The sequence below is a fragment of the Macrosteles quadrilineatus genome, unplaced genomic scaffold, assembly GCF_028750875.1.
Source record: "Macrosteles quadrilineatus isolate MER2022 unplaced genomic scaffold, UCM_ALF_1.0 Scaffold_19__1_contigs__length_3004403, whole genome shotgun sequence".
Lineage (NCBI taxonomy): Eukaryota > Metazoa > Arthropoda > Insecta > Hemiptera > Cicadellidae > Macrosteles > Macrosteles quadrilineatus.
Window position 1 is genome coordinate 1,646,285 of NW_026542612.1, and position 16,217 is coordinate 1,662,501.

Sequence of the window (16,217 nt, forward strand, 5' to 3'; positions counted from 1 at the left end):
CATATAAAAGTACAGGTCTTACTATAGTTTTGTAGATTCTAATTTTTGTCTTTCTCGTTAAAAGTTTTGATTTCATTAGTTTACTGCATGCGTACCAACTCTTATTTGCTAAATTTATCCTATTCTGAATTTCCATGTCTTCCGTATTTTTGTCAGATAGTAGAACGCCTAGATAGGTGAAATTATTTACTCTTTGGAATTCATGGTTGTTGACTTGAAAAAACTCTTCATTATTTCCAGCTTCTCCTCTTGTTACTATCATGAATTTGGCTTTTGCATCATTTATTTTTAGCCCTACATACTCAGTTTCATTTATTAGTATCTCCGTTAAAACCCTAAGATCTTCTTTTCTTTCAGCCATCAGTACTACGTCATCTGCAAAAGCTAATATATTAATATTCGTTCCTAGTTTTAGTCCTATGTGTGCATCTTTTATTGTTTGTAGGGCTTCCTCTAGAGCAATGTTGAATAGGAGGGGGGAGAGTCCATCCCCCTGTCTCACCCCCGTATTCACATTAAATTTAGTTGTGGTTTCTCCATCTATCTTCAATTTACAACGAGAGTTTGAGACACATGTGGTTACTAATTTAATAAGCTTATCTGGTATTCCGAATTTTTCCATTTTCTCCCATATCTTTGCTCTGAATAGGCTATCATACGCTTTTTTGAAGTCTATAAATAAACAATAGCATTCCTTGTTGAACTCCCAGTACTTTGCTAAGCATTCCTTAAGTATAAAAATCTGATCCACAGTGGACCTGCCTTTGGTGAATCCAGCCTGCTGTTCACCGACAAAGGAATCCATATATACTTCAAGTCTTTCTATATGTAACATTTAAAATAGATATTCCTCTATAGTTATTACATTCTTGTTTATCCCCTTTTTTATGGATGGGCACTATTAAAGCTTCTTGCCACTCTGTAGGAATAGTCTCTTTATCCCATATCTCATTAATTAACCTATGTACTTTGTCTATTATTATCTGGCCTCCTGCTTTCAGCATCTCTGCTGTCACCCCATCTTCTCCGGGTGCCTTATTGTTTTTGAGGTCGTTTATTGCACCCTTTACTTCTTCTATGGACGGATTTGGTACAAAAGGTTATACATTCTGAAATGTAGCTCGTTCTGTGTGATTTGTATCCTCTTCACCATTTAATAGGTCGCAGAAATATTCTCTCCATACTTCTAGACCCTCGGCTTTCTGTATAATTACTTGCCCTGCTTTGTTTTTTATGCCATATGCATTAGGTTTGAATCCTTTTTTGAACCATCTAATTCTTCGATAGAATTCTCTAGAGTTGTTAGCTGTTTGGTCCTCTTCCGTCTTTTCCAGCAATCTATTTATCCATTCTCTTTTCTTCCGTCTGAGAATTTTTACTGTTTCTTTTGCTTTAATCTCATAGTTCAATATAGTTTAATCACAATGCTTCAATATAGCCTACCAAATTATTTGTTAAAACATCAGATCTTTTTTGCTCGAGTTATCGTGCTAACGGACACGTGAAATTGAACAAATGGTGTTTTTGGCCCCTGGGGACCTCATAACAAATAAAAAGTAAATCCATCCCGGGTCCAGGTCTTACCATGAGATCTACGGTAATAGCTTAATCCCTGTAATTCGCTAAGATGTTACAGATCTAACTAAATACATTGTGTAAATTAAGTATTACAACAAATCTGTATTTTTAAAACCGAAATAGATAGAAATATTCTGTTTCTAAAATTGATTATTAACATAGGTTCCGCAATTTTTTACATAAACAATATTTTTTCAACCTCTCTAACAGAGTGTTGGGTAGGGGGTGACTTATTTTTTTAATAACAACCCCTATTGAGTGACCCCTCATTTTGAATGGTGTTTGTTAAAAGAAACACAATGACGCAAACCCGAGGTAGATATTTCACCCCTAGCCTAAATTATGGGTAGGCCTATTCCAAAATTTAATTTATGTGAAAAAGCACCAATTTTGGAATACCCGCCATTTTAGCTAGGGGTGAGATATTCACCTCAGATTTGCATCATTGTGTTTCTTTTGACAAACCCTTCAAAATGAGGGGTCACGCAATAGGGGTTGCTATTTGAACAAACTAAGTCTCCCCCTACCCCACACTCTGTTAGGGGGGGGGGGTAAAAAATATTTTTGATGTATAAAATTGCAAAACCTAAAAAATACAGATTTGTTTCAATACTTAATTTACACACTGTAATAAACTAAATGTGGTGTGTTTTGAATGGTTAAAATATATCAAGCAGTGCTTGCTTTCTTGATTTTGAGGTACTAGAACTGACTCCGACCATGAGCCAGGTTGACCTCTAGGTCTTCCATTTTTCATTTAATTCCCTTGCACGATTTTTTCCTTCAAGCACAAAAAAATTCAACAAACAATATGCAACATTAGTGTTTGTTTAGAAATTTGTGAATACACTATATAATTGAAAATAAATTGTCCATGCTGTCCTTCAAACAAGCAATGCATTGTGTTTAATTGATTATTTATGCTCATTCAGTGATAGATTTAAAAGCACTTGATTTCCTCCATTGTGGTTGCTTTATCTTTTATATCCACAAAATACAACAAATGCTATAAATCATTACCATAATTTTTTATAGGTTATTTTTATTTACTGATATTGTGTGGTCTGTACAGTGGTACAAGGAGAACCGAGAGCTGAAGCGACGCAGCACATTCCTGATGCAGAGGATGATGCAGTTTGCTCCTGAAGGTGTGGCAGACTTACCAGCAGATGACACGGACTCTGGCCATGGCACTGACACCGACGACTTTGAGGAGCTCAGGAAAACTGTACAAGGTAAGCCTACAAGAACTACCTAATGGTCCTGATACTATGATTATAACTATAGTCATTCGATTATTTAACTGGAGATACAGTATTTCAATATCTACCAGTTACGTACAAAATATTTTGAAGTTTTTGTTAAAAAAAGACATTCTTGAGTTTTTTATAATTAATAACAATTAAAATTGACGATTCCTTTAATGCTTTTAGATTCATCACACATGCATTAAAATATGATGCGTGTCACATCATGCCTACAAACTCTCTCAGGCAGTAAGAAGGTATTTCTCATTATTTGGGATAGTTCTTTTGGAGCTAGGACTTATTCATTCAATTAAACATACCATATATTCAATGGAACCTATCTTTTATTCTTCGTTCACAATATTTCAGTGGCGGTCCCAGAATTTCATTTCGAAGGGGGGGGGGGACAACCACCGGTGGCTGGGGGTATGGAATATCCCCCCCCCCCCCCCCCAGACAAAATGTGGAATTTAAAGACTAAAAATGTATTTTTATACATATTTTAGCTCTAAAATATGCTCAAGTTAACAGTATTTATGTTAGCTAATAAAATATAAAATATTCCATGGGGGGGATATATCTAATCTATATATATCTAATCTATATATATATAATACGCTAAGCCGATTTTTGTGAACAGAACTCCTCCCTCATTTATACAATTATTTCTTATTGAACTATCTTATATCTATTTTACGGGTTGGTGTCTACCTTTATTACCACTTTTGCCTATATTTTATTATATTATTCTAGACAGATCATCTTAGGTTCATGAGATTATTGTCATAGATGTTTTCAATCATTGGAAAAGTCTTTGATTGTGTAATACAATACAAAATAATACAAGTGCAGAAGGGCACGTGTCCATATGAGCCATGTCCATATTTTGTTAAATTAATATTAGTATACAGCAACTGGATAAAACATTTTACAATATTTATGTAGAAATATGTGCATGATTTAAAAAGTCATTAAACTGGAAAACTGCAATTTACCGCAGACTTTTTAGAGAGGTTACTTCGATGTATTCATTCCGCTTAGTAAAAACATAATAAGGGTATATATGTATACAAATAAGAATTTCAACTTTTAGAGAGCATTTGAATGTTATTAGACTAACGAAGAGGGTTCTGCATGTTAACTATCGCTACTCAGCAACAAAAACCATTTAATTTATCTATAAAAAATATATTCTTAACTGAACTGAGCAGCAGCCTAAAATTACTATGTAACTTACTTATACAGTTACAAAATGCCCCAACTCACATTTATAATTCGGCTTATATTTCCCCAACAGATTTATTATCTGTAGAAGAAGTTAATTTGAGCTCTTATCGTGTCTAATAACATCCAAACAGAGAAACCTTGCCTAGAATGGTGCCGGTACCTATCTTTGACAAATTATTTGCAGTGGCCTATATACGGACCAAGGCCCACTAGGTTGGTAACATTATTGAAAATAACATGACATTTTGGCTGTAAAAATGGCACAAAGAGTAAAAACGAAGAGGCCCCTAACCGTTGATTTCAACGGGTTTCTCCTAGTAATATAATAATAATGTAAAAATATTTTTATAATATATTTTCCGATACAGGCTGTGCCAAAAACCGAGGGTCACTAGTTCGAATCTTGGAATTTTCAAATGTAAACATATGTCATGTTATACATAATTTTAAAGGTATTTAATAGACAAACATTTTGGCGAAAACAGAAATGAATTATCTTTTCCTGTTTCAAAATGGCGGCAGTTTATTTGGAAAAAAATCAATATGTTATTAATAGTCTGTGTTTCCTATACCAATGCACTTGGTCCTACTCCTGTTGAATTTTCTTACTCATTATGAAATTAGCTTTACTGTGATATGCTACAAGTAATGTTTTTTTTTTATAATAAAAATTAAAAAAAAATAATTTTTGAACATTGCAAATGCCAATTGTACAAAATTTTCAAATAGCAACATATGTCAAGATGGCACATATTTTTTTAGTTTTTTTTTTAATTCCTAACAACTTAAAAATATTTTTTTTAAATTTTTTTTTTTCAAAAAACTTTTACTTGTAGCAATCACAGTTTCATAACGAGTAAGAAAATTCAAACAGAGAAGGGCTAAGTACATTGGCATAGGAAACACAGAGTATTAAAAACATATTGATTTTTCCCATAAAAACTGCCGTCATTTTGAAACGGATAAAGATAATTAACTTCTGTTTTCGCCAAAAAGTTTGATTAATAAATACCTTTAAAATCATGTATAACATGACATTATGTTTACACTTGGAAATTACGAGATTCGATCTAGTGACCCTCAGATTTTGGCACACCCTGTATCGGAAAAAAGGGCAACATAATATTTTTATGTTATTCCTTGTGGTCGATTTAGCGGGAAATAATTTTATTTTATCCTTGTACGTTAAGCCGTACAAGGAGTTTTTCTGTAATCAATTTGAGACACCTTACGTGGGACACCCTGTATAACATTTAAAACTTGTACAATTTGCAGACCTGAACCAAGATGTAGCTAGACTGCAGGCGGAGGTGAATGCCGCAAGATTGCAGGAGTTTGAGGCTCAAGAGACTATCATGGATCTCACGGCTCAGTTGGACGAGGAACGAAGGTCAAGATCAAACCTGGAGGGTGAGCTCAAGGTATGCTACGGCACAAGTCTAGGGTGGAAATTGTCCCTTAGACCAAGCGATGAAATCTAACTTTACGGCATTTGCTATTGAGTTTATTTTGTGCTTATCTAAGCCCATTGCATTTTTAGGTTTTTGTAAGGGAAAACAGTCCAAACTATGGCCTTGTTACTGATACTATTTAACATCATCCTTTTGTTAGATAGCATCATTAACCGGCACCCCCATGGCAAATGGAATATAGATCCAGAATCGATCTCTCTTGGATTGAGGAAAATGCCATAATCTAAATTATTTCCCATTTTTATTGGCTGGTTTTCAAACTACTGGCTTACAAATGGGAAGTCATAATATTTCTTAAGAAAAAATTTACATAATCACATAATGTTGGACACAGTGAGATAGCAAGGTTGTTGTAGGAGTTGCGAACGATGCGGGACAACCTCGGACAGGTGAGCAGACTAGTGGCAGCGGAGGTGACATCTCTCAGGGAGCAGTGTGAAAGAGAGAAGGAGACTGCACAGAGAATGAGACAGGATGCGGACAAAGTGAGTTGCATATTTCAAGGTCAAATGCATAGGTTGAGTTAAAATTAAAAACAAAAAGTTATATAAGTGCATTTTATACCTTAATGTTTGCAGTTATGGTAAAACAACTAAGTACATCTCAGCAAGTTTTAAAAATCTCATATTATACCTCTTCACATACTGGTACACAAATTTGATAATGTGATAGAATATGACCCGTTTACTGGAGACTTTTTCAATCAGTATTAACTATTTTTTCCCGTAAAGCAAGAACTCCCTATAATCTCGGGACACCCTTGTATTTCGTCAAGAAATCAGAAATAAAAAATATTGTCAGTTGTCAATGTTAAAAATGCACAGGAATAAAAAAAATGTTTGTGCAATTTCCTAAATAGACAGTTAGACTAGTGATATTACACACCTGTATTTGATAGGCCAAAAAGGAGCGCAATGTGTTAGCACACCAGAGTCAGCTGTTGATGTGCGACGTGGCTGCTGACCAGCGTCTCATGCAGGTCGTCTTGGAGGTGGAGAACCTCAAACGGTCACTAGAGGAGGAGCAGCAGAGACATGCAGCGGAAATCCAAGCGTTACAAGTATGACACACTCTTAGTCTAATTAGAAACATTTAATTGTAAAAGGATATGAACAATTGTTTGACAGAAAATTGTTAAAGTTATAAATGCAGAATTCTATATACAGTGTAATCAACTCAAGGAGGCCACCATTGGGGTATCGGAAACGGTAAGAATTAGAGAAAACTTTAAGTGGGAGACATTCCTTTTTTTGTAGCAGTAAAAATTTGAATTCAGTTTTTTTTAATTCAGCTGCCATTTTCCAACATGGCGGCCAACTTTGAAATTTCTTATTGAACACCCTATATATTTTATCATGTTTTCGGATAGAACATGCAATATAAAAACTTGTTTATTCCAAACACTTTTTTTATGAAGCTATTTGTTTAGGAAATGCAGCCTAGAAAAAATTACATCCGGTGAACATTTTGCATCATGTGGCTCCTAAAAGAGTAAGTTTCAAAAATATTGATTCCATTATTTCAAAAATTTCCACCATTTTCCAAAATGAGTCATTTTGGAACGTCTGAACGTAGATGCAATTTTAAGACTTATTTACTTTTAGCATTTTCACTCTAAACTTACTCGTTTTGGAGCTACATGATACAAAATGTAATTCAAATTTGCATGATGAATATATGAAATCAACATGTTAAGATGCCTTGGATTAATGTTATTAATCAACATATCTTTATCTAACTCCAAAATATTATTTAACATTGCTATTAGTTGATCCGAAGTCTATAATAGCAGGTTTATCTGAATAAAGTGTCTACTCTGGCACAAGACACAAAGAACTTAAAAATATGTGCAAAAATAAGATTTCACTGTCACTGACAGCATTTGCAACAAAGGACGGTTTTGATTTGGGCAATGCTGGAGTGAACTCTTTCTCAATTTGGTAAGCCTGCTATCTTACAAACATCCTTAAAACCTATATTGACAGGGCCGCAGCTAGGAGGGGGGGGCAGGGGGGGGTCGTTTGCCCTGGGCAGGAAAATTTAAGCTGCAGTGTAATTTGTTTTAAGCCTTACGATACAAAAATTTTTATTTTGCATACTAAAGTGGTCTAGCTAATACAATGAAAAGGGCTTTTAAGGAAATATTTATATGAACACGGTGGTGAGGTTCAGGGATGGAAACGGCGGACATGACTGCTCAAGGTTAAAATTTGTTTCTTGTATTTACAGGCGTGTGTAGAGTGGAGTGCCGCCACCCGCGCCATTCTTCCCCTGATCCCCTCTCCGCTCCTTATTGGCACCTATATTTTGTTTTAACATATATTTTTCTTAAATTGCTTTTATTTATATCTGAAATCGTCGTGGTTTCTAAACGATCATAGCAGAAGCGGATCCAAGAATTTGTCGAGAAAGGGGCGCATCGCTCTTACAATTTTTCTTTACTCGATTCAATATATATTGACAAAATAGTAATGAAGGGTTCAAATTAACCCTATTTTTTAGGCTGGGGTTCAGTTTACTGTTTTAAAAATAAACCAAGAGATTAAGGATTGGTAAAAAATGTTGCTTTTTGTTTATTGGTTAACAAGCAATAATTTTGACGTGGTCGCGGGTGACCTCAACAAGTTTTGGCCTAGGGCTGCAGCGTTTTGTATAAAAAAACGCATTTTCTAAACAAAAAAAAGTTTCATAAATGAATGATTCGTAACTCTTGCGAGTAATGATAACGATGTCCCCGTGAGAGCGGGAGATGTCAACGTTATTTTCTGTTTATGATGTCCCCGTAATGGCGAAAGAAGTTGGCGATTTTGCCGCAATTGCGAGTGACGTTAATCATGTCCAGATGATAGCGGGAGATGTTCACGAATCACCATTCAGCCGCGATCACAGGTGGCAATAACGATCTCCCCGTAATAGCGGGAGGTGTTCACAATTCTGCCGCAATCGCAAGCAATTCTTTTGCATTTCTTTTCCCCCTGCAACTCTTGGCTGGATCCGCCACTGATCATTAGACAAGACAATCAAAGACTCAGCAAGTATCATCTCAATTAACCATGTAAGATCGGAAAAAGTTCCATTTTCTGACATCATCAAGTTGTTTGCTGCTAAAAATCAAGTAAAAATCTAATTTAATTATTTTTTCAAACGTAGGCCTATTGAGGAACTTTATATATGTTCACGGTAATTTAATAACCAAATATTAAAGAATTTGTTTCATTTGTTTTTATAAAAATTGTACTGAAAGTAAAATGTCATTGGTACTAATAAAAAATCCACAGTTGCGTGGCGAAAGGGCGGAAAATTTAGGACTTGCCCCCCCCCCCCCCCAGAAAAATAGGTACCTGCGGTCCTGTATATTGATAAGAGCCAGGGCTATGCAAGAGACCAACCACAGTTGAACTGGTTACACCCAGAACTCCTTTGTCATAGCACAACTTTTCCCCTAGGGTTATATCCAAGGATTTTCAAAACTTATTGATCATATTATCTATCTAGTATAGCAGATTACAACTATGATAGTTGGGTTTCCTCTACCCAAGCATTATGTTGTTTTAGGAAAAATTAGATGAAAGGGATGGAGAAGCTCAGCTTGAACTTTTAGAAGAAAAACTTAAGCTAGCTGAAGCTGAACTGCAGTGTGCCTTGCAGAGAGCAGAGAGAGCAGAAAACATGACTGAACAGCTATCTGACAAAGGTGAATAATGGAAAACTTGTAATTGTTTGGTGGAAATGAATCAATAAGATCTCAACAGGGCCGTCCCTAAGGCTGGCAGCGCCCGGAGCAAACGTGGTTGTGGCGCGCGCCCCTCCCCACTAATAATAGTCACATTCGCATATTTTAATACTATGTTAATACAAAGAGCCGCTGCGCGGCGCCCCCTCAGCCACGGTGCCCAGGGTAGCTTGCCCCGGTGCCCCCCCCCCCCCCTTCGGACGGCCCTGGATCTCAATTGTTTTATTGAGTAGGCCTATGCTTCTCTTCAAATCTGAAAAAGGTAATATTATTTTCAGCCAGAAAAAAGTTTACTAGCACAAGGTTGTAATGATATTTGCAGAAAATTACATAGCAATATTTATAAGCTTAGAAGATTTATTATGGTGCTAACAACTATATATTAATTATCACCTGTGAAAATTCATCATTACATTCACATTGTTTACTATGTGTCTACTATCGGATAACAGACATAGATTGTTACAACAGATGTTAGAAAGAAAAAATATGAGGTACCTTGTCGTTTTCCTAACAAGAGTTACAGATAATTCAGAGACAGCAATAGATAACTTTTTGATAAAAAAATATTAAATTATCTAACTTAAAGGTAGAAGGTCTGGTTACTTTCTTGTCTGACCATGATGGACAGCTATTAAAATTAAAATGCCAAAATTCTATGAAAACTGTAAATTTGCCAATTAAACAAGAGTTGAGAAAATTTTCACCAGAAAACATCTTTTTACACAATTAATTGCTTTCCAATGAATCTTGGTTCGATGTCTATAATTCCAGCATAGAAACAAAGTATGATGTCTTTTATAAAATTTTTTCTTTTTATTTTGATCAGGCTTAAAGAGAATCTTAAAGAGAAATAAAAAACGTACATGGATAACTAAAGAATTAAAGATTAAACAACAGCATATTATTCAACTGACTAAGGAATATCGTAGTAAAAAAAGTATTAGTTTAAAAGATTGTTTACATCAGGAAAAGATTACTTATAAAAGAGAATTAAATAAGGCTAAACACAGATATTTCGAAAAAAAATTGGTAATTCCCAAAACATTCAGAAAACTGTCTGGAATATAATCAACTCTGAAGTTGGGGAAAATGACAAAAAACCATTAAAAAATATAATTTTAAAACAAAATTCAGAAAAAATTTTAGACCCTAGTAAAATTGCAAATATGTTTAATGGTTATTTTAGCAACATGGTTACAGATTTAAATTTAAATCGCAACAATCAGAATGTGCCGGCTGATGTGAAAGCTGATTTTATCGATGGCTTGTTTGTAAAACCAACATTTGAGCTTAAACCTATCACTGAAAGGGAGGTGGAAAAAATCATTCAATCCTTAAAAAATAAACATTCCAGTGGGCATGATGAAATTCCTGTAACAATAATAAAGGCTGCAAAAACCTATATCACCAAAATTGTATGTCATCTGATCAATTCTTCGTTTGTATCAGGCATTTTTCCTAGCAAATTAAAGCAGGCAAAAATAATTCCTTTGTACAAAAAAATGACCCTGAAAATATATCCAATTATCGCCCAGTATCTGTTCTTCCCTCAATTTCTAAAGTGTATGAAAAAGCAGTCTACTTACAATTATCAGAGTTTTTGGAGAAATTTAATATTTTGGATGATAATCAGCATGGATTCCGGAATGGAAGATCAGTTGTGAGTGCAGCTGTTTCTTTTATCGAATCAGTCATTGATTCAGTAGACAAAGGACATTATACAATTGGCATATTTATGGACCTTTCTAAAGCATTTGATAGTGTAAAACATAGTAAATTACTAGAAAAACTAAAAATAATTGGAATATCTAAAAGAGCTCTTAACTGGTTTTCTTCCTATTTGACAAATAGATCTCAATTTGTGGAAATTACTCATTTGACAAATCATAATAGAATTATTAAATCATCATCAACTTATCAACCAATTAAATTTGGGGTCCCACAAGGTTCAATTTTGGGGCCTTTGCTTTTTTTTTGTGTTACCTTAAGGGCATGGAAGATAATTTAACCTACAAGCAAAATTCTATATTATGTCTTTACGCTGATGATTCTAATTTGATTGTATCATCTAAATCTCCAGAAGAAACTGAAATGTTTACATATGTAGAATTAGAGAATATTGGAAACTATTTCTACAATCATAACTTATTATTAAATTCACAAAAAACAAAATTTATTAATTTCAGAACAGTTCAGAACAAAATTACAAAAGAGCCAAGAATAATTTACAACTCAAATAACATTAAAAAGGAAAATCTGATCAACTTTCTGGGTTTAACAATAGATGAAAATTTGAATTGGGATAAACACACACAGAACCGGAATTTATGCATTGTCAAATATGTCCTTTTATTGTAATTTGAAAACCCTAAAAAGTATATATTTTGCTCACATCCACTCTCATCTTTCATTCGGTTTAGCATTAAATGGGTCAACAAAAAAATTTAATATGGATAGCATTCTGAAGCGGCAAAAAGAGGCTATCAGAATTATGCTTAAGCTTAAACGAGATGATTCGGCAAAAGAACATTTTAAGAAATTACAAATGTTTACAGTTTATGGGCAATATATTTATGAAACAATTCTTATTGCAAAAAAAAAATGAATGTGAGCAAGTAATAAATTCAGTACATTCTTATAATTTCAGGAAAAGAAGAGAGTTTGTCCAGCCTCACAAATTAAAATTTTTTAAAAAAAAAACCCTCATACGCTGGTAACGAGTTTCTAAAATTTGTCCCTGAATTGGTAAAAAAAGAAACAAACCTATCTAAATTCAAGAAAATTCTAAAAGATTATTTAATAAATTTAGCATTATATTCTTTTGAGGAGTTTTCCACCTCCCATACATAGATATAGTATTTTTATTTTAAGTATTCTGACACTATTCACTGTACCACCAATGTACATGACTTATGATGAATAAAGATGTTTGAATATGAATATGAATATATGGCAAAAGAATGTTTACTATGCGAAGTAACGTTAACTATTTTTTTTTTTTTTTTCGCCAACGTAAACAAACAAAGATTTGTTATTGTTTGGTCAAATGTTTTAATTTCCAACAACCAAAACTGTACAACCAAAGTATATATGAACTGTAAGTTATAACCTGAAAAATGCCATGAGTTTTGTAATGTTCAAGAAAATAACTATTCTTTGTAGTGTAGCGAAAAGTAACAATCAAAACACGAGTAAGAGTGGGTTGATACATATTCTCGACCATTTAAAATGCTCCATAAATCTCGCACTTCAAACATGAAAAAAAATAAAATATGAAATTACTCACTTCCTACTCCTTGTTATGAAATGTAGTATTACCAGGATTATTTTTTTCTAAGTATCCAATCTGGAGGAGAAGCTAGAGAAGACCAGCAAGGCCCCTCCACCTCCTCCCCCTCCGCCACTGCCACCGCCACCTCCGCCCATGCCACTGCTGACACCAGCCACTGTGACCTTGAGGCGACGTCCCAGCTGTGACGGAGCTGAGGCCCCCGTCCCTAGCAGTGCGGTCCTGGAAATGGCCAATTTGCTGGGGATATCAAGGAAGAACACAAACACTCCTCCAGTACCTGGTAAGTAAGGAACTCATTCGAAGAGCTTCATGGGTCAAAGGGAGTAATCACCAAGGATATCTCTAATAATGAGCTTACATTTTATAATCTATGTAAAGTATGTTGAGCTATGACTTACTCCAATGCTGGGATTAAAATATTTAACCATCAAACCAAATAAAGACATAATTATTGACAACTTAAAGACTTATTTTCATAGGTCAAGAAACTACACAACATCCATGACGGATTTGTGATAATTAAACTTGTATAATAAAACCATTTCATTTTCATATTTAGGTTTAAAATATTACTTTCCTTTGAAAATGATTATTGCAGAAGCTTATAAAAATGTGGCGTAAAAAATAACACACACACATTTCAAACTGTTCTTTTGGCTTTATTTTGGTCTCACTTATGAGTTCACATCAATATAATATGTAATTTATCTAGGTTAGGAATTAAACTTAATGTTGGACTCAAAGATAGTTTCCAACAGATGACGTCCTTCTTTGTGTATATTATAAAAATATCTTTCTTCGAAGTTAATTAATTTCTTTATGGTGTCATTTGGAACAGCAGCAATTTCTTAACGTAGTAACTTAACTTTATGTGGTTCACACTGCTGTACGAGGATGAGAAGACAACTCTCCTGCTTCATGGCAATTCTAGTTTTCCAAAAAAGTTAAATCAGCAAAATACTGTGTTGCAATGCCAAAAATTAAATTTTTTTACAAATTAATTGTTGCCTGTCTTAGGCCAAGCAACCCCTTAGAAAGGGTATAAATGTAAAATTTTCATGTATCCATCAAATCAGTAAAGAATGAGGGGGGAAAACTCAGTCTAATGGATATGTTTGTCGGGAAGCTCACTACAGTGGTAGTGATATATGGCTGTGAAAAATTGATATCGGTTTGGAGATTGCAAGGTTAAGAGTGTAGCTTTTTCCATCACAAAATCCTTGACTTGATATGAATCACTTTCCACCCTCAGACTTCAGCTATGCTTGGAATAGAAGTAGTATTGAGGTCTGATTTATTTACTTTCATAATCATTCAAATTATGTATGTTTAGGGGCCATCGACGACATAATCAACCAGATTAAAGGTGGGCGCTTCAGTTTAAGATCAACTGAGGTAAGGATGGTAATATTTCAAACTTAATTTTTGTGTACTGTAGTCTAGAATCCTTTTAAGGTTATTTCACGTTGATTCTGTAGCCTCCTCTACGAGTGGGTGACAATATTGATTCAGTTACTGTGTCACTCTTCAGATCCCTAATTGTCAAGAATGCAGGCTTCGCTCATATTGAAGTCTTCAAAATATTAAACACATGCTTGAACATTAAAAATTAATCACGTTAAATACTTGACAACTGCTATTGCACCTCTTCTAATAAGTACTCTTTGCTTATCCTTACTCTGTGATTATTACCATTGTTGAGATTACCAATTTAGATAGGGATACCCCACCTAGTTCTGTATTTTAACCCAATTATGAGTGAAGGAGGTACTGTCGAATGAAGTGAGGTGCCTAGTATAGCTTTGTACACAAAACTAGAAACCCTCTAACCAACACTACTCCCCTGCTGGTTGCTACTAGCCAGGACCATTAAAAGTCCAACTATCAAGGACAGCTGGGTCCAGTTTTGAACCATCAAAAAGCTAATCACTTTTCTTAGGATCAAACCAGCGACCTTTTGACTTCTACCAGTGTTCTTTACACTAATGGCTTCAAGTGAGTTTCTTTACTACAAAATAATCCTAATACACATGGTAATATCAAGCAACATAAATTTATATGTTATTTTTTTATCAGCCAAAGCCAAAGCCAGCCAAAGTTGATGAGCAGCCTCCGGTTGTCCAGGAGATGATCAACGTGTTAGGAACTCTGCGCAAGAGAAGAACTCCGAGCATGCGGCGACAGCTTGATAAGGCTCCCGCAGATATTCATCTTTGATCATCAAACCTTGTACTAGATCACAATGTAATTCTTCAAAATTTTTAAACAAAATTTTTTTTATGTTCAAGTTAAATTTCACACTCAAAACCTTTATGTAAGAGGAGTAAAAGGCTTAATAGAAAGGATTGCAACAATGCAAGACAAAACCTTAATCAAAATCAATTAATTTTGGTGTAATGGGCGATTAGAAGCTATTATGTTAGTAACGATCAGTTTACTGCAATTGAAAAGAAAAGAAAATCAATTACTGGTACCACCGATCATTCATCATTCATCAGTATTGTACATATGATGTAGTATTAGGTTCAAACAGTTTATTTTTAATAAATATTTAAATTTAAGTCTACATTTTGTTTTATTATTTATTCATCCCTTCACGTTGATTGAATCAGACTTAAGGATTATTCTTCTTGATTCATTTTGTATATTTCATACTTCCCAAACATATCAAATAATGTAAAATAGATGCTCTGTAGTGTAGATATATACTGCATAGATACACATTTTTGTTAAATATATTTTTATGTTTGGCCCACTTAGACAATGTTGCTCTTTCAACAAAACTAGACAGCACCTTTTGGAATGAAGGTGAAGGTAAGATTGCCTATTTTTCATTTTGAAAATGAGTCCAAGGGCTGTGTAAAAAATATAACCCTTCAGTGCCTTAATACAACCTAGCTATTAATATTTTGAAAATCACAAAAAAACATTCTCTTCTCCTCTCAAGAGAACTAAAAATCAACCTCTACAATCACAACTAAACAGTACTTACTTCATTGGAATAAACATCAATAAACATCATCAGTCAGCTAATAATTTACAACTGCAGTATGGATTTGGAAAAATTGTTTGTGGGCTTCACTCACCTTTATTTTTAACTAGTGATATCTAGGACTCGTCATAAAACACATACATCAGCACAATCGTCCTTGGAATCTAAGCTGTAATTTTGCAGGACCCGAAAAACGTTCTGCTTCCTCAGGGTTTTTTAGCCTCCGCAAAACTTCAGACTTGATTCCATGGATGATTGCGTGTGAAATCACAGTGATGTGTGCGTTTCATACATCCACCACCGCCTAAATAATACATCGTCTAAGACTATGTCATTTAAAAAAGAATGATCTGGAATGAGTTCACAAGGAAGAGTTTTGTATTTTGAGTAAAATTAATCCTTTCCGAATATCCCTATAGGATGTTCACAAACTTTTATAAAGTACATGCTATAAAATTTTGTAAGAAATTTAACCATCTGCATATTGTTGAAAGGTGGACATCTTAGTAGCATTGATCATTAACATAAATAATAAATAAACAAAGGGCCAAGAAGCGAGCCCTGAGGAACTCCACTGTGGTTTAATGTTCCACTCTGATTTATTTCTCTGCATTTTTTGTACAATAAGTTTTTATTTTCGGGTTTTTAAATATGATATAAACCATTTTAATTC

At 34.3% G+C, this 16,217-nt stretch overlaps 1 protein-coding gene across 2 annotated transcripts in view; it reads left to right on the top strand.

Annotated features, from left to right (window-relative positions):
- Positions 1–15,118, top strand: part of LOC129005327 (shootin-1-like) — a 68,889-nt gene extending 53,771 nt beyond the window's left edge. For both annotated transcript variants that reach the window (XM_054434186.1, XM_054434187.1), the window contains 8 exons: positions 2,651–2,813; positions 5,328–5,473; positions 5,881–6,009; positions 6,423–6,584; positions 9,080–9,218; positions 12,599–12,832; positions 13,886–13,947; positions 14,629–15,118. In XM_054434186.1, the coding sequence (XP_054290161.1) occupies positions 2,651–2,813; positions 5,328–5,473; positions 5,881–6,009; positions 6,423–6,584; positions 9,080–9,218; positions 12,599–12,832; positions 13,886–13,947; positions 14,629–14,769 (1,176 nt within the window). In that variant the 3' untranslated portion in view covers positions 14,770–15,118. The remainder of the gene's footprint in view (positions 1–2,650; positions 2,814–5,327; positions 5,474–5,880; positions 6,010–6,422; positions 6,585–9,079; positions 9,219–12,598; positions 12,833–13,885; positions 13,948–14,628) is intronic.
- The last annotated feature ends 1,099 nt before the right edge of the window (positions 15,119–16,217 follow it).